We start from the raw sequence: 18282 nt of genomic DNA, 5'->3' as shown, positions 1-18282 counted from the left end.
ACAGGCGCTGTGAGGAGAGGATGGGGCAGTGGGGGGTGGATGACACAGTCATTCGTATCTGTCAGTCTGATTGAAAGGAGGAACGTATCCTCCAAGGAGTTTGTTTTGATATGGGACGGAGGGCATTTATTAATTGGTGTCCTTGCGTTTAGTAGCAGGGAGGGTAATTGAGCTTGTCTTTGGTGTCCATCATATGTGACTGTCTGTTTGCACAGGGCACAGATCCACCACTGCCTCGCAGATCTTTCCTTCCCGGCTCTGGTCCTCGCAGGAACTGGCCTGCTGCTTTCCTCGTTGGACAGGTACGATGCGAGAGACGTCAGCGGGCGCACCAGACCCTGTCGCACACATCCCAGCAGCCGCTTCAACCACAAATCTAATCCCCTGAAGTAAAAGACAGCGAACAAAACCACTGACAAAATGCTGATCTTAGAAAAAAAACATACAAAAAGCACAGAGGCACCTAACTGTCAAACTGTCACGGCGCTCTGCATTCAAGTCAAGGAGGGATTGATGTTTGTTTAGGATTTTTTAAACTTGTTTGTGTCTAGAAGTAAATCGCTGCCTGTATGTATCTGTATGTGGCAGTGTGGGGGTGTGATCCAGTAATTCATTACACTAGTTCTTTTGCATGGGGCTGTGAGGTGGTACTGATCCAGTCCTGTGTCCTGGGGCTCTGTAGGCCACCTCCAGCTCTGCCCTCTGGTGTCATATAATAAAGTCGTCTATTAAAAGATCATTGCTAATGACACAAAATGGAAGAAATGCAATACAAATATATTAGTGGATCTGCTTTAAAACCACAAATATGTAAAAAAAATATTTACAGTGGATTAAAAAGCGTCTTTCATCTCCACATGGATAACATGTTTTCTTTTCTGTGTTTAAGTACATTTTACAGCTGTACTGTAATGAGTTTGTGATTCAGCGGTTGGCAGCAGCTCATTATGACTCAGCCTGCATTAGAAAATCAATCATGCACCTCGTGGCTGGCTGGTGCATACATTTGCTCTTGGGTATGTGATCTCCATCCCTGCATTACTGTGTTCATGGACTTAGCCGCATGTTCTCACCCGTAGGACATGTCGCTCAGTGTCGTGGCTGCTGGTGACCATGCTGGTGGTCTACTCTGTGTTCTTTGCTTGGAGAGCAAACCTAGACATCAGCAAGCCTCTTCTGCTCGGAGTGGTAAGCTACCTGATTCATCTATTTTGATCAAACTTTTTTTGATTATTTTTGTTGAATTTTATTTTACCACTGATCTGATTTAACATTGGGGTGTAATTGTAATTACAACACTAATATATATTAATCAATATAATATGGGCAGTCTGTGTAGAAAGAAGAGGTGGGAGGTACCTTCTGATACAGAGCACTTCATCAGCATTACCTAAGCTCATCATGGAGTGGGCCCAGAGCGGACCTGGGATGGGACTAAGAATAAAAGAACCAACAAACAGGCAACAGGAAACACTTGCATATGCTCACTTCCTACAGGTTGAGCGTTTCTGGCTCCAGAGTGATGCTGCAGTGTGTGTGCTGGCAGGCCTTGGCTTGAGCTGGATGCACACCGAGCTGGAGAGGAGGCTGGGCTACGGGGGGCTGTGGAAGACCACAGGCTGGGTCCTCACCGTGGTTCTGCTGGCGCATATGCTGCACACCAATCACAGGTCAGCAGTCAATTCAGAAACAAACTTAATTGTAAGATTCATTTAATGGTTGATTGTTTGCTTTTTTTTTAAGAAATGCCATTATTCTTACGTTAACTCTTTAGCCCAAGTTACTTTTAAGTACCTTTTTTAAAAATTAAACCAAATGAACTCTCCTCTTATTGTAGTTTTTTTTAAACCCCCAATGAATACGTTTTTCCTGAGTCAACCTGATTTGTTTCTCCTCTGCAGTTCATACCGCAGGTCTGAACTCTACATGTCAGGTTTTTCTCTACTCACCCCATGGTAGGGGCTAAAGAGAGGCACGGTTAGCACATAGATTCCACTCCCGGAGCTCAGTGTGAGATGTTAGCTGTCCGAGAAGGCAGATTACACCAGCGTAGTGCTGGGGAGTGCCAGACAGCCATCACGGAGCGGCTTTGATCAAGGGGAGAGCATGGCCTATGCTGTCAGACCCATCACACCTGTCTCCTCATGATTAGATAGGCAACCAAAGTGCTCTGCAGAGGGGAAGGGGCGGGGGCACTGACAACTTACCCTCAGAGCACCTTGAAAGCGTACCTACAAAACACTCGCATACACACAACTGGAGACATCATAAAGACTTTTAAGTTGGGCTGAGGATAGATGCACCCTGTTCAAATGCTGGTAAATACAACCACTGTGGTTATATTTTGCTTGATGGTTTTAGGGAGTGTGATCAAAGCGGTAACGGCGTGGTGGAGAGATTTGGCAGGGAGCTTCTGGCCTCTGTTCCAAAAGGCTCCGTCGTCCTGACTAGAGGAGATCTGCCTGGAAACTCTCTGCGCTACTTGTACTACTGCCAGGATGTACGGCCCGATGTGCACCTGGTGGACCAGGAGGTTAGCGCTTTAATGTCTCCATCATGTCTTCACCTCAAGGGAAGATTCGCACTTTAGATCACAAATGAAACTGATATACTGTGTATTGTTTTGGCAGTAGAAGATTAGATGAGAGAAAATAGCTCTTTGATTAACAGTAAAGTAGGAAAAATAAGATTTAGGAACGTGTAGCCATTTAAAAATCCTGCTTACAGCTGATACAATGATTTGAACAGACTAATGATATACTTCTTCATCTCTTCTTTCTCGCCTCCCATGCCTTTTCTAGATGATGACATATACTTGGTATGTGGCCAAGCTGGCGAAACACCACCCTGGGGTCCACTTTCCTGGCCGATGGTGGGACCCCGTTCACCCTGAGGGGGAGGACACCTTCAGTCTGGAGCAGTTCCTGTTCCACAACGCCGAGTGAGTAGTGGAACAGGAACATCAAGAGACCAAATAAAGGGGGGTTAAAATAGATTAAAAGAAGCATGTTAAATGAAGGAAGAGTGAAATGGGAGGGCTGAAATGGTCCAGATGAACAAGTGGGTGATCTAATGAGGCAGAGATCAGTGATCTGGTGGGTGCATGGAGGAGATAAGCTCATAGAACTGTTGAGGCCATAAAAGGAGTTTGATGAACTACAGAAGTCGACTGATCTACTTGATTTGGTTGCACGGCCTCTGGCAGACTCACTGCTGCTCCCTGTTCTCATCATTCAATCCTCTGGGAGGAATTGAGACCCAGAAACTGGCAGGAGACCTGTTAATACCAAGCCCACCAGGGGGCAGTGTTTGCCAGGCCAACGCGCCTGTACCGCAGTGGGGCCACACTAACCTGTGGGAATAACCCTCAGGGCTTAAGCCAGTAAGCAGCTGGAGTAAAACTAGAAGATGCTGAGGTGTAATTAAATGCCTGTCTACGTGTGTTCCATAGTGCCACATCATTAACAGAAATAATTGTTAAGGGTGTGTGAGCCTCTCTCTGCCTGGTCGTCTCTGATCGCGTGTCTGTTTCTTGCAGGAAGGATGTCGTCGCCTGCATCGGGCTGCCCGATGGAGATTTAAGCTGGAAACACAGCTTCAGTCGCTGGCCTCTGGGTGTGTGTGACTACCTGGTGCCAATTCAGAGGCAATTTCACCCTGAAGAGTGGGCTCGTCTCACCCGCGACATCTACAATTGGAGTGAACCACATAACAGGTGCACACACACAAAATAATTACTTTGACCATTCCATATATTTGCGTATCAACCAAGCTAAAGGTATGAGGCTTTTTTTGTGCTGCGTGTTATATATTTTTTCGTTCAGCTTAAAAATAGCTGGAACATTCAGTGAGGAAATATAAAAACTATCAAGTCACTGCCACCTAATTCACCGCCCACAGAAAAAATGATCTTGCCCCTTGGTTCCTCTGTGGTCCTCAGTCATCCTTCTACAGGCTTCACAGGGCTCTGCTCATTGAGGTTGTCCTCTGTTCTCCGTGCTGTGATCCAGCCCTTTGTGACTTCAACCAGAGCAAGACATTAGGCCCTCAGCCATTTGAAATGAGACCGAAGATGAAAAATAATGAGTTTCTTATTGCGCTTTGTCAATAACTGTGTCAAAAGTGAAATTAGTCAAAGTCTCCATATTCTGTTGCTGTTGCCAGCAGCCCTTCATTCACTCAGATATCCACGGCTGAATACTGTGACATTATTTTCCGCATCCTGGCGACAAGCGTGTCCACCGATGCCCACAAGCCATATATTAGCTTGGAGACCTTGCTAAAATATTCTTTTGAAGAAGAGGTCAAGTGTTTGCAGTCAACAAAGTGGGAAAAGGAGATGTAATTTTATTCCATGTCTTATGTGCCCAGCTGGTTTTGTTCCTTAATCATGTTTAATGTTTATGCAGCAAACACTGATGTTTAGTGCATCAAAACCTGCACGAGTGGAACAATATATTCTCATAAATAATGTTTTGTAGTTAGCGGAACTGTGCACAAACTAAAGCCTGAGGCTGTGGCATAAAGAATTTTTTTTTTCCTATGTAAACAGTTTCCATCCTGCATCCTGGGAGCGTGTTGCTAATGAAGAAATGTGGCAAGCCAGGTACAGTAAACATTCCCCCTCATGCATGTTTCTGCTAGCAGAGGTCGACTACTTCCCTGTGCAGATAAAAAGCTGCATCACGGTGCACACTAGCTCGCGAGGACATCTCCATAAACCAGTCTTGTGTGGTAGAGCATCTACATGTACGTGGCGTTTGGCGGCGGCATCTACATAAATCACTCCATTGGAGTGGTGCGTCGGAGAGTGTGGATCTGCATGGCTCATCCATCCAGCACTTAGCCCCACGTCTGCGTGCTCTGTTTCAGGATGAAGACAGCTTTCTTTCTGTTTGACCTGGCAGAAATGATGCAGGGAGAGGGGAGAGCGCGCCTCTTTGAGCTTTCTTACATTGTGAGTCTGACTTGGACATTAATCCAGCAACGTAGTCATGTACCATAATGGTGCGGATTAAACAGGGCCATATGTGTGGTGTTGGTGAGTTAAATGTTTGCTATTTGTGTTAACCTCGGCTCCTGTGTGTGTTTGCTGGGCAGCTGTATAAGGAGATTGTGGAGGCCCACTCAGACTACCCTCCAAACTGGGACAAGAACTTGGCCCTGGCCTGTGAGAGACTCCTCCGCTCGGGTCACCAGGGCTACGGACCAGACAGCCTGCTGACCTGCAGCATCCAGCACTTCACACTCTACTTGGAGAAGGAGGCCGCCGACTCCCAGGCGCCCGCCATACGCTACGCCATCGCTCACCTGCTCAAAGAGAGAGACCGGCTGCGTCAGAGTGACGGGCGAACCCCGTAGAATGATCCAGAGAGACATGCACGGCGCTGACTCCGGGAAGGCGTGGCGCCCCCTGTGGTCCCGGTGCTGCTCCAGCAGCTGACCCGAGCCTCAGTGGCGCTGGGCTGTCTTTACCAGCCTGCGTCCTACACAAAGCCTGCACTGAGCAGGACTGTGCCAAGCCTTCTTTAAGGGTCAAACCTTGACTTCACCAGACTCCGAGTGTCTCCTACTCACATCTCTTCTCAGACTTTAGCGTGCTGATCGTTTTTCCTCAGCTTCAGCCACTGCTCCTCTTCTGTTTCTCCCACATTAGGACGGCCAGGCCAAGCTCGAGGGAAACCCAATTTCAGGACAGAAATGGAGGATTAGCGCAGCTGTTTAATCTAGGGCAAACTTGTGCTTGGCCATACCCTTCTGCCCTCCCACCTACCCCCTACACATCCATCAGTCCATCTTAGATGGTCCTTTAAAATGTTTAAAACTAATGGATTTGATGAGTGTTTTTCTCTCTTCCTTACTAAACGGAAGGCTATAATCCCTCATGGATTTAAATGAAATGTGAAATGTCACAATGCCAGGAAGCCTTTTAGAGGTGCTTTTGTGTGTGTACATGTATGTGTGTGTGAACATGCGTAAATCTCCACCAAGCCCTTTCCCAGTCACAGCCTCGTATAAATACAGTCCATAAACAGATCGGCACATGCTGAAAAGCAAAGGGATTTGATCAGAGAAGCACAAATGCATTTGAACTCCAGGGACACAAGACGTTCACCTCCACCACCAGAAGACGTGACTGTGGCGTGTTCTCCGGAGCCGACACCTCAGTCCACGCCATACTGTATGTGAGCACCAGGCTGGTGTCAATGAGCCTGGTGCTGTGAGGTTTGTGACGCAGAGGTCAAAGCAGAAGCTTTGTCGCTGCGCTGTCGACAGAACCGAAGGACATGAAGTGCGTGTGTTGTTTCATTCTGGCGTCTCTGTTCACAGGGTGAGAGGCTGTCGGTGGCTGGACGGTTCTGACCTGCTGTGAAACAGATGCTTGGAGAAATCTGTGTTTTCTTCAGGTTCAAACATTTAAATAAAAACTCATTTAAATACGTATTTTTGAGCCCAATTATAAAATATTGATCATATTCGCCGACTCGATGTTTAAATTAAATGAATAATTTGTGAATTTTAGGAACATTATTCGTGTATTTTGATGTTTACATCAGTCACCTGCCACCCCAAGCCTGATCCCCTCCTGTCAGTTTTACTTTACTTTCTTCCTGTCCTCCCCTTTGTCATCCCTGTCTTGTCTCCCACCTTTTCTGCCTCTCATCCCCTCTCACCCTGTGTTTTCCTAACCCCTCTGTTCCTCTCCTTTCCCCTGTCGCTGAGAGTCAGTTGCCCACCCTAAATCAGCAAGCTGCCGAGGATTGTGGGAACCCATGGAATCGCCGTGACCAGGGATGCAGGCAGGGAGCCACGGCAACGCAGGAATGTGGGGCGTCTGAGGAGATAAGAGCTGTGAGCCCAGCCAGGCAGAGGGGAGGGATGCTGCGAGAGAGGCGCGATGGAGGGAGGGGGGGCGCGAGGCGGCGCGAGGAGGGTGAGACGGAAACGGGGAGAACAGCAAGTCTGTGAATGGAGAGACAGAAAAACAACACCATAAACAGCCCAGAAAGCGAGACAGAGGAAGAGGGGCGGGGGACTTAGGGGGCACACACTGGAGATGGGAAGCCAGCCTTATTCCTCTTTGCATTTCATTTACATCCCTGGCCGTATCGACCAATCGGATTGGGAGCAAAGCCCAGGGCTTAGGAGGGGAATAAAAAGACAAAATGCCTTTGCTGCTCTCATCCCTCACTGATAATACCCCTTCTGTTTTTCTTTTCTCTTCTCCTCCCGTCTATAAGTAGATACTGTCCGAAATGCCAGTGGAAAAGCGACACCTCCGCTTGCTGTGTATCTCAGATAGACTGAGCGGGAGCAGTGGCTGAAAAGACAGCTTTAGCAGCTGGGCCTATCTGCTCTCCTCTCTCTGGCTGGATGGAAGCTCGCAGTGGAGGGAGGCGGAGGGCCGGGGTGTGTTGGTTAGTCTTTGGGAAGAGAATAGAGGGTGTGAGAGGCATGATATACTGAGCTGGCCACAGATTTTGCAGAATCTTCCACTCTGAAAAACTTTGCCTGCAGATCCCTTTCTTAAGCATGAGAAACCTATTTCAGGGATGTTTAGCAGGTGCCGCCCGTTTTTGTGAAGGTCGTCGGTGCCTTCTACCGAAGTACCTTACATTCTTTAGGTGGGGATTATTGGCATTCCATCGTTCCAGGTTTATCTGAAAGCACTTCATACTGAGGGTGTGTAACAGTACATTTAAGTCATTGTTATTTTGGTCTAAATTAAATATTTTCCCATGAACTCATTATTGTGTATTGGATGGAATTAGGCCCATTAGCGTCAGTCTGTGTTGACACGACGCTGTGAGTGACTTGTCTCAAGTTTTTGTTTGCTGTCACTCTTGATGTGTGTGTTTCTCTGTGTGTGGCAGTCGGCCGTTTGTATATTTCCTCTGCTTGCGGCTTGCAGTTTATTTGTACAGGTGTTTGCATTTGGGTTGGACTGTCTCAGCTTTTCTTTCCCGGTGTTTGCTAATGAGTTTCATGTGTTTAAAAGGCTGAGCTCACGTTTGGGTGTAGGCCGCGCGCTTTAATGCACCCAGAACGCGAGGGTGGGACCTGTACCTGCCTCCACCAGACGCCTGAGACCACGTGCAGACCACCTCCACCCTCGGAGCCCTCTGACTTCCCCCGGTCGGCCCAGCGTCGGCCCTGCAGTAAAACAAAGCACACAATAGCAGCAGGTATGTGAGGGATTAGAGGACAGAGGCTTGAGGAATGTGACGTCTCTGTTTACAGATTCAGTCTTCAAATGCTCGGTAGTGTCTCCCCTCATGTTAAGAGGTGGTGTAATTGCCATTGAAACTGTAAAAAGCCCTGCCCTGGTATGCACATTGGTGATGCGTATGGTCCCATCAGTTATCATACGTTTGAACGCTTCAGCATGTGTGCACACGGAGGTAAAGTTAGTTTTAATCTGTAAACATGAAATAACTTTGAGTTCTTCAGAGCAGGCTGAATATTATCCCCAAGTTCCCTTTGTTATCTTGTGTACACACATTTGTTTATTTGATACAGCCCCTCTCCACTACAGCTCTCGTGTATATCAAAGACAGCAGTGCAGAGCGTAATTGAAAATGGCTACCGTGGAGAAAGGTCTCTCTCTGCTTTGACTGCGAAGAGGCAGAAAAAAGCCCCATTCTCCGCTCTCTCCTTAGATCTATTTAAATAATTGAGGAGTAAACTGACAAATTAGGCACCTTTATGGACGCCCCTGGGCTTTCTCTGGGGTCCTTCAGTTTCTGCAGCACAAGAAAGCGCCACCAGGCACAGGATAATATCGCTGTGTGCTTCAGGAGGGACGGGGGGTGGGGAGGGAAGGAGGGTAGTGGGCCAGGAGGGGTTTCGCCAATCAAGTGGGCCACACTTCCTCCCCCAGGTTCTAATTTTGTGCCACATTAAAGAGCTCGGCCTCCATTTAGGACACAGAGAAGCATTTTCATAATTTGCCGGGTCTCTCGACTAGCTCAGGGTGCCGTTTTCCCCTCTCTCCTCCTTCTCCCGCTCTGTGTCTGAATGGAGGGCCCGGGGAGGATGAGGGCTAATTCATTCGCCTCCTTTCAACCAACCAGCGTCGGTTTTGCATAATGTTGCTGCTAGGTGTGAATAGCAGCCGATATTTTCAGCAACACTTTAATAATTCTCCATTAGACCTTTTATAAGTGGTGCTCGTTGCAGCTCGTTCGCAGGCCTCTGCTGAGCATTGTGCTGGGTTCGATCCAGACCATGGGTTCGTGTGTTGATAGAAATCTGCTCCCGCATGCGCCCAGACCATAAGCGAGGTTAAAGTTGTTCCGTTTCTTCTTTGTGACACCATCCATTCATGCAGCGTGGCATGCGTAAGCATTGATTCATATGTGATTGGTCACATAATTCACAGTCTCAGGGGGCATTTCATCGCTGACAGACAGGCTAATCTAAAATCCCCCAATTTACAAATGAAAATCCCACCATCCAATTGAGCTAATAGAGGGACTTGAATGGGATAATAAGATGTGGTGTAATACTGTGTAAAAAGCCTGTAATGTTGTGTTGGTGTAAGAGCCTGTGTGACTGGATGTTTGACTGTTTGCAGTGATTACAGGGGCCTGCGGGCCTGGCGGCGGCTCCGTGGCTGGGACAGGGAGCTTCTCCTTGGGCAAGGAGATACGCCTGTCTGCCCCTTCTGCTGGAGCTCCGGGGAGCAGGATGTCAGGCGGGAGACTCGCTCTCTCTCTCTCTCTCTCTCTGTCTCTCTCCTTCGCTCGCTCGCACTCTCTTCGTTCCCTCCTGTCTCTTCCTCGCGTTCCTGGTCTCGCTGTGTCTGTACTATTGCAGCGCTTGCAGATGTGCACAAACAAGGGAGGATTAAAGCAAAACGAATCTAAACAGACAAATGGAATTAGAGTGATGGGTGTCGGTGGGCTGGTTCACAGTGATAAACATAATGATGCTCTGTGAGTGTGTGTGCGCGAGGCTGTGTGTGTTCCTGTGTCTAGAGGATTATCAGTGGTTAGGTGTGTGCTGTGTGCGGCTCGGTGCTGCTGCTGGGCGTCTTTGTGTGTCTGTCTGTTTTTGTAATTATGTGTTTGTCTATTAACTCAGCCTCTACGTGTGTGTGTGTGTGATATATAAATGTGTTATTTCATATTCACAAACACAAATCTCTGCCCTTTTGCATGTGTTTGAATATATAAATGTGTACTTCTTAGTCAGGGTCTCGCCTCCTTTTGACTTTTCTAATGTCTGGCTGTTATTGCAAATCATCTGTGAAATATTATGGTCTCATGCTAACTGTGTGTAAATGTTTGTGCGTGTGCACTTGTTTTCCTGTGTGTGTGTGTGTGTGTGTGTGTGTGTGTGTGTGTGTGTGTGTGTGTGTGTGTGTGTGTGTGTGTGTGTGCAGAAGGTCAGGGGTTTGGAGGAGCCAGCAGGGGGGCAGTGATCAACAATCTGGGTCTCCCCTGCCGAGGGGCTGTGGGATTAGGGCTAAACCCTGCCCTGCCAGATGGGCACAACACATCCCCAACATCGCACACCAGCACCGTCCTCCAGTGGAAACTGGAACCAAGGTGCTGCTAACTGGCATGCTCACGCTGTGATGAGCAACGTGTACTGAGCAATAGGTTTACATTTACAATATTTACGTTCATGTTGATAGGTTTGACACTGGCATATTTGCTTGTAGCAGCCACGTCGTCGAGCGTGTCCTTCTAGAAGCTGGCGAGGCGACGGCAGACGAGATGACTGAGATGAGGAACTCTTCAAAGTGTCAGCTAGTGGACAGTACGGCCAGTCAGCAGGTTCAAGGGGATCCAAAATGAAACCTGCAAGTTGTTTTGATGTGCTGTATTTCAGAGCCACGGGCAACAGTGAAATGATAGAGCGTGTGTGTGTGTGTGTGTGTGTGTGTGTGTGTGTGTGTGTGTGTGTGTGTGTGTGTGTGTGTGTGTGTGTGTGTGTGTGTGTGTGTGTGTGTGTGTGTGTGTGTGTGTGTGTGTGTGTGCTTTCTTTGGTTGCGTGCGTGCGTGCGTGTGTGCATTGGTGGCTCAGGCATCTGCAGAGCGTTGATTACTTTTGCTTGACTCTTATCACATAAGTGGCAACTCTCAAATGTAGGTTTTTGTTTATTTATTGGTTGGTTTGTGTTTATCACTTCTTAACTTGAGATTCTATAATTAATGAATCTCTAACTATCACGCGTTTATTAAAATAAGTGTGTTTCTCCGCTGAACATAACCGTGGCCGAGCGGCGCCGGCCCGTTTCCTCACCTGGCTCTGTGATCCGTGGGTTCCCCAGCAGGACTTAGAAAACCATCTCTCTGTTACTAGAAAGCAGATTACAGCAGACAAGTGTACAAACAAATAAAAGATTACGGCCTGGGAGCATGTTTGAGTCTAATGCCCTTTCAGCGAGCGCTGCTCAGCACAATGCTCCTCTCCCGTGCTGCATTTGGCGCTCCCTCTGATGCGAGGGCCTGCTGGCCAGCGGCGTCCTCCACCCAGAGCACCACCTCTGTAATGACCGCGTTCCACACCACTGCCCGGCTCCGGCGCTGCTATTATTTAGGCTTTGGAGTTAAAGTGACTACGGGGTTTAAACACAGATTTCTTAAAAAAAAAAGAAGGGGGGGTGCTGAAACACTCGCTGTTGTTCTTGAAAAGCTGTGTTTATCCAGGATTAGAGACACCAACATGTTAATAATTGTTTCTCACAGAACTGCAAAGAAGCACTTTCCTGTAATCCCCTAATCAGGCATTACACCTCTGAGCGAAGCCACAACGCAGGCGCGCGCTGCGGTGACGCAGCACGCCCACGCTGCGCTGCGCCCACGTCATCCTCTGGCCACGCCCATGCCCATCCGATGGTCACGCCCACCGGCTCCTCCGCGCCACGCCCACTTGCTCCCGGCTCGCCGCTTCCGCGCAGCTCGTCATCACTCACAATAGCGTTGTGTTGCTTTGTAATGTGTACAACTCTGTGACTAATAAACGGATTCAACGCCGCAGATGCTTTTACGACCAGCCAGTGAAATTAGCTCCCACAACCATGAACCTGCTTTTCCCCGGGTGCGTCTGCGGAATGTGCCGCCTCCCGTGATGCTGCCGGGGTCACGGCTCGCCTGCCGCCGGTCAGGACCGCTGTGCCCCGGGGTCACCGTACCTGCCCAGGTGATGACGGCTCGCGGAAGACGCTCGTCAACGCGCGGCTCCGGCGTTTAATCTGCGGGCTGAGCTCTGTGCTTGTTGGTCTGAGCGTCCTGTTTGTTCACATGTTCTAACGGCTACGCCCCCCCGCTCCACCCGGTGCTAATTTCTGAATTCATCCTCCCTTTTTGTTTGTTTGTTGTCCTGCCCCCCCTCCTCCTCCTCCTTGCAGGGCCTGGTTGGAGAGTGCAATGAGGGGATTGGCGGGGATTAACCTGGGGAATTTAATTAGTGGAGCTGCCGTCCCTGCCCTTAACATTTCAATCTAGCGAGACTAGCTGGTGGCGGGGCTGGAGCTGAACCTCAGAGGCCCAACCGCAGGGGGGGGGTCTGAGGCAAGACACGCGTTAGCAGATTAGGGAGGGAAGGATGTGATGGAGCAGAGGACGCTGCTGCTTGACTCGGACACTTGTTATGATTTCATTGAGACTGTTTGTTTTTGTAGTAGTAGTTTTTGTCTTTGCGAGTATTGTTATTAGTTTTTTATGATTATAATGTGAATATTTAGGTTCTTTGTACACGTCTGCCCAGCGGTGGAGTCACTAAGCAGTTGAAGGGGGCCGTGTGAGCTTGGGGTAATCACTGCTCAATCTGAAGCTACACTGTTGCATTGTAATCCTGATGCTAAACTCCCCATTAACCCATCTGGGACGGGTGCAGAAGCCCCCCACCCGCACCCACACCCCCCGCTGGCCCTGCAAAGTGACTGTGCTGCTGGTTCCTAGTGCTATCTGTCGCTTTAGTGTGTGTGTGTGTGTGTGTGTGTGTGTGTGTGTGTGTGTGTGTGTGTGTCAGGGGGGTTCATGTCCAGCAAATTCAGAAAGCTGCTGTAGGAATGTGGCCAAGTCCCTCAGGAGCGGCCAGCGCCCGCCTCCCCCGGCGCTGACCCACTGGTCGCTGGTGAGTCCCCTGTTTGTATTCCACGCACGCGCCCGGCTCTGGGGAGCTCTCCCAGAAGCCTCCTGTGGGACTGCTGATAATTTAAGTCAAACATGATGTCCCCGCTTGTTTGACACCCATTTAAAGCTTTTCAATCACACGTGTTTGCTACAGTCCGCTGCCTTGGCCTCGCAGCGCGATCTGTGTCGCACCCTCTCAAAGACCTAATCAATTCTGTTTGATCAAGTTCCTTATGTGAAAACAATTGATTTTCCTGGCGTCGCATTGGTGGACTGATAATTCACAGTAGGACAGATGTTGCTCTTCCCAGTTATTTTAAATAACATGTTTATTAAAGTGAGTTTGTTGACCCGCCTGCCCTCCCCCAGTCTGTGCCCCGTCTTCCTAGCATGCCCCTCCCAGTCTGAACTGGAGCGTTGTTACTGTCTGTTGGGAGGGGGCTGTGGTTCAGCTGGGAGTCCAGAGGCTCAGCTTAGAAAAATAATGGCTTGTATTTGTATAGTTGACAATATAGGAGGTCAACTTTTTTATTCTATTGCTGCTAACGTTTAGGTTTGTTACCGGTTTGTTGTCAGAGGTTTGTGCCTCTTTGTCATATTTGAGGGCTTCATCCTGCCCCACCCCTCAGGCCTAGAAACTGCTCCAACTGTTTCCCCCGCTGCCGTTTCCTTACTCCATTTTCATGGAAATGCAAATCAAAGCAAATGTTGATGGTGAAAGTAGGCCAAACAACTGCTGACAAACAAGCGAGCGAGTTGTAGGTCAGGGCGCCACAAGCCGCGTGCATCCGTGCCTGTCGGGAGAGCACGACGCGCCGCCGTAAACACAGTGAGCACAGTCAGACGTAGCCAGCGTGACGTAGGCGCGTCTGGACCCAACAGAACTCACAAGTAGCAGCAGCACCGCTAAGAGACGCTTCAGTGTCATTATCTGTGTAACACAGCACAATTAATATTGGGCCCAATTAAAAAGTTTAACTAAGAGCCACTGTTATGGATCATTCATTAGCACCAGGTTGTCTCTCCGGGTTTTAAACCATCACCTCACCATTTAACCATCTCATTGCAGCCACCACCGCCTCCCCCGTCGCAGCCAGAACCGGTCGGTACCTCGCTTCATTTTCCCCGCCGCCCCGTGGGTCAGGATCCCCACGGCCCCGACTGAACTCACCCCGACCCGACCTCGCTGACCCGGCCGACCCGACCCGGCCGCTCCCGCCGCGACGGAGCGCCGCTCTGCGCCGGAGTTCATAAATCACACAGCAGCGGAGCCGCCGCAGCTGAAGAGGAGGTGTGAGCAGCTCCTCAAGGCCGACTGCAGATGGACTCAGAAGGAACAATCAACAGGCAGTGGATTCAGTGGACAGGAAATGGAGAATGAGCTGTTTCAGCTCACTCAAGGTACAAATTATTCTTTTACGATTATCAACCTCTACTGAAAAATGGTGCCTGATATACATTGTATTCAAAAGTGAAATGAAGTCAGTTAAATACATAAATAATGAACTAGCTAGTCAGCAGAAGTTGACCTGGTATTACTCAGTCCTCAATGTATTCAAGTGTTGCCCCCTTTCAGTTATAATAGATACAATAGTTTTTAAGTACCACCCTCTGTCTTACTCACACACACACACACACACACACACACACACACACACACACACACACACACACACACACACACACGCTTCATTGTCTTTGTTTGCTGCCCCTGCGTCTGGCATAGACCTCAGGTTAGACACACACACACACACACACACCAGATGCCCTATGACGCTCGCTCTCATAAAGCGGGCACGTGATCCCCGGCCTCGGGTCCGCGGGCCTGCCAGCCTCGTGGCATTGTGTTCCCCTTGGCCGGGCAGGCGGCCTCCCTAAATACCCTTTTGTCTTGGGTGGGATAACAAAGCAGTGGCCAAGCCACTGGTGTGGCACGCGCACAGCCACTCATCCCCGGGTCTGCGCGACCCAAACAGGTGGATAGGAGGGAGGGGCTTGTGGCGGCGGGTGGACCGAGGGGGGAGGGAGAGGGGGGAGGGGAGGGGAGGGGAGAGGGTGCATCTGTCCCCACTCTCAACGACTCCCTGGGTCACCGCTCCATATGCTCTCAGGAGAGAGAGAGGGGCACGCGTGCAAACACACCACCAGGCCGAGGGGTGAGGAGGTACGACTCATGAGGTGATAGCAGGATTTGTAATCTGTAATGGATGAAGAAGTCCCATTTGACTTGATGAACCTTAAGGCTTGTGTGCCGGTAGAAACGCCGCTCGGACGCTCCCATCTGAGTTACAGTTCTGCGAGTCGTCTGCTTTCTTGTATTCCGAGCACGCTGGAAGTGGGCAAGCGCCTGTGGGCTGTGAATTCCAAAGGCTTAGCTTTTTGTGCGGTGAAACCCTGAAACAGTTCATGTATAAAACGCAATGAAATATTGAAATAAGCAGAGAGCTTGACGGGGCCTGATGGGCGTCTGGCCCGTGCCCTCGCTAGCTCTGTCGTCGTCTGGGCTCAGGTCGCTAAAGCTAGCTCTGTCGTCCTCTGGGCTCAGGTCGCTAAAGCTAGCTCTGTCCTCCTCTGGGCTCAGGTCGCTAAAGCTAGCTCTGTCCTCCTCTGGGCTCAGTCCTCTAAAGCTAGCTCTGTCCTCCGCTAAAGCTAGCTCTGTCCTCCTCTGGGCTCAGTCCTCTAAAGCTAGCTCTGTCCTCCGCTAAAGCTAGCTCTGTCCTTCTCCTGGCTCAGGTTGCTAAAGCTAGCTCTGTCCTCCTCTTGGCTCAGGTTGCTAAAGCTAGCTCTGTCCTCCTCTTGGCTCAGGTTGCTAAAGCTAGCTCTGTCCTCCTTTTGGCTCAGGTTGCTAAAACTAGCTCTGTCCTTCTCTTGGCTCAGGTTGCTAAAGCTAGCTCTGTCCTCCTCTTGGCTCAGGTTGCTAAAGCTAGCTCTGTCCTCCTCTTGGCTCAGGTTGCTAAAACTAGCTCTGTCCTTCTCTTGGCTCAGGTTGCTAAAGCTAGCTCTGTCCTCCTCTTGGCTCAGGTTGCTAAAGCTAGCTCTGTCCTCCTCTTGGCTCAGGTTGCTAAAGCTAGCTCTGTCCTCATCTGGGCTCATGTTGCTAAAGCTAGCTCTGTCCTCCCCTTGGCTCAGGTCGCTAAAGTTAGCGCTATCCTCCGCTAAAGCTAGCTCAGTCCTGCTCTGGGCTCAGGGTGCTAAAGCTAGCTCTATCCTCCGCTAAAGCTAGCTCAGTCCTCCTCTGGGCTCAGGTTGCTAAAGCTAGCTCTGTCCTCCGCTAAAGCTAGCTCTGTCCGGCACGCAGCTGATTGATGGTTGGTTACTGTTTGAGAATAGGTGTAAATGATCATTGAGGCCTCCTCACATGGGCCTGTGGTGAGTAGCTGTACTGAGGAAGGTTGTGGTTTTATTTAAATGTGTGGTTAATAAAATGTTTGTTTGTTTTAGCCTAAAGATCTAAAGACAAGTCTACGGAGAGACGGGTCTTTAACTTTAACATTTTGTGTCACTGAAGGGAAATGTTTGTTTGTTTCGTTCCAGGTGTTTGTGAATTAATCCTAGACATGAATGAATTATTTGACATTTCTGGATTCATGGGGCCAAGGCGTCATGTGGAGCTAATGAACAATATTGTTGCATTACTTTTTTCTTCTTCTGAGATCCAGTGTAACTGTTTTTGATACACCGTGGAGCCTGTGGTGCGAAGACTGGGAGAGTGGGGAGAAATTGGCTCTGTTCACCATGAAGTCATTAAATTTGTAAGCTATTTGTGATCAAAAGGTGTGTTTGAGGCCATTTACTATGGAGTGTGATCACAGCTTACATGTAATGTCAAATGTCAGTTGTTCCTGCTATTTCCCCCCAATTTCAGTTGAAAGCCAGTATTAAGCCAGAAGAGACTATCAAAGCTCACTATTTGAACGCTGTTAAATATCACGACTGGAGTTTATTATTTACCGCATTGTTTTGATTCCTGTTTGAAGCGCAACACCCTCAGCTTGGACTCAGCAGGACTCAGTGAGTGTAGCGCTCCACCAGTGGCTCAGACCACACGCTCTGATGCCGGGATAAACGTGCAGCATTTTCATGTTGACCCTCATTTGGTTTTTAGACCTCTCGTTCACATCTCGCGGCCTTTGCTCAGCTCCACCTCTGAGGTCGGACGCGACGCCAGTTTAACTGAGAAATTCCTCCGTTCGGAAAACTCGCCAGGAGACTTTGTTTTGAGTTGTTGCTGTTAAAGCACTTTAGCATCGATGAGGTCAAACGGTGACAGGAACCAGGCATCGTTTTGCCTGAAGCTAAATGTGGCCACATTCCATTTATTAATAACTATTAGTTCTGAGCTTGTGAAAAATAATATACAGGAAATATTTTCTCCCTCATGAGATTTGTTTTAGCGGTTGAGAACTGTAAATCCAGGAAGTGAGAGTTCCACAAGTATGTGCACATTTTTACATTATTACATTTTAATTTGCTACAGTGTCGCTTTGCCGTCTGCATCCTTTCATTTTGATTTAACATGCATAAAAATAAAGCTAAAATAAAAAGCTCTTCAGATGGTCCTGCTGTAACTAGGTGAGCTTTAACTAACTAGGCATTAACTTGACCCATAAGCATAGTAATAATGTATTTTAACATATGCTGAGATCTCGTAATCTTCTTATGGGTTTGTGTTTTTTCCGGCCCCTCTGAATAGCTTAACAGACTATGCCTCAGTAATGGATGGCTGTATCCTCATCCATCGCCCTCCTCCCACCTATTATAACTTGAAATAGGCCATCAAGTGGCTAATGAACTGATAAGCCCCCTGTGTCCTGTGGGGCTTATGAACATCATAAGCCAAATGTTTAGGCATATTTGGTGAGACAGTTTTTTTAAAGAGCACTTATATGGGCGAAAGACCCTGCTGGAAAAAAGATTAAATCCCCACACTAGCCACAGCGTGAGGACATGCGTTACTGTGCCTGGAAACTCACCCAGTCAGGAGACAGAAGTGAGAAATCGCTGCAAGTTGCAAAGGGAGCAGTGAGGTGTTTTGGGGTCGGGTTCCAGGTTTTGTGGTGTTTACGGCTGTGGGAGGAATGTGTGGCCCTTTGGTTTATCAGACCTCCAGTTAGTCAGGCTGCTCGTATCATTATCAGGTTTGGATCTCTGTAAATCCACGGATTTGTGAGAGCAGTCTGAGAAATTAAAATAA

General features: G+C 48.8%; 1 protein-coding gene across 11 annotated transcripts in view; it reads left to right on the top strand.

Moving 5' to 3' along the window:
- Window positions 1-18282, top strand: part of tmem260 (transmembrane protein 260) — a 37509-nt gene that overhangs the window by 14792 nt on the left and 4435 nt on the right. For 6 of the 11 annotated variants that reach the window (XM_055505663.1, XM_055505661.1, XM_055505662.1 and 3 more), the window contains 11 exons: window positions 216-302; window positions 1080-1188; window positions 1498-1670; window positions 2362-2533; window positions 2802-2941; window positions 3539-3715; window positions 4553-4606; window positions 4873-4957; window positions 5101-10553; window positions 10643-10784; window positions 14158-14489. In XM_055505663.1, the coding sequence (XP_055361638.1) occupies window positions 216-302; window positions 1080-1188; window positions 1498-1670; window positions 2362-2533; window positions 2802-2941; window positions 3539-3715; window positions 4553-4606; window positions 4873-4957; window positions 5101-5361 (1258 nt within the window). In that variant the 3' untranslated portion in view covers window positions 5362-10553; window positions 10643-10784; window positions 14158-14489. The remainder of the gene's footprint in view (window positions 1-215; window positions 303-1079; window positions 1189-1497; window positions 1671-2361; window positions 2534-2801; window positions 2942-3538; window positions 3716-4552; window positions 4607-4872; window positions 4958-5100; window positions 10554-10642; window positions 10785-14157; window positions 14490-18282) is intronic. The other 5 variants (XM_055505658.1, XM_055505657.1, XM_055505660.1 and 2 more) reach the window with 5 other exon arrangements.

The sequence above is a fragment of the Betta splendens genome, chromosome 22, assembly GCF_900634795.4.
Source record: "Betta splendens chromosome 22, fBetSpl5.4, whole genome shotgun sequence".
NCBI lineage: Eukaryota > Metazoa > Chordata > Actinopteri > Anabantiformes > Osphronemidae > Betta > Betta splendens.
The sequence above is the reverse complement of the archived record's forward strand: the minus strand, read 5'-3'. Positions and strand labels throughout refer to the sequence as shown.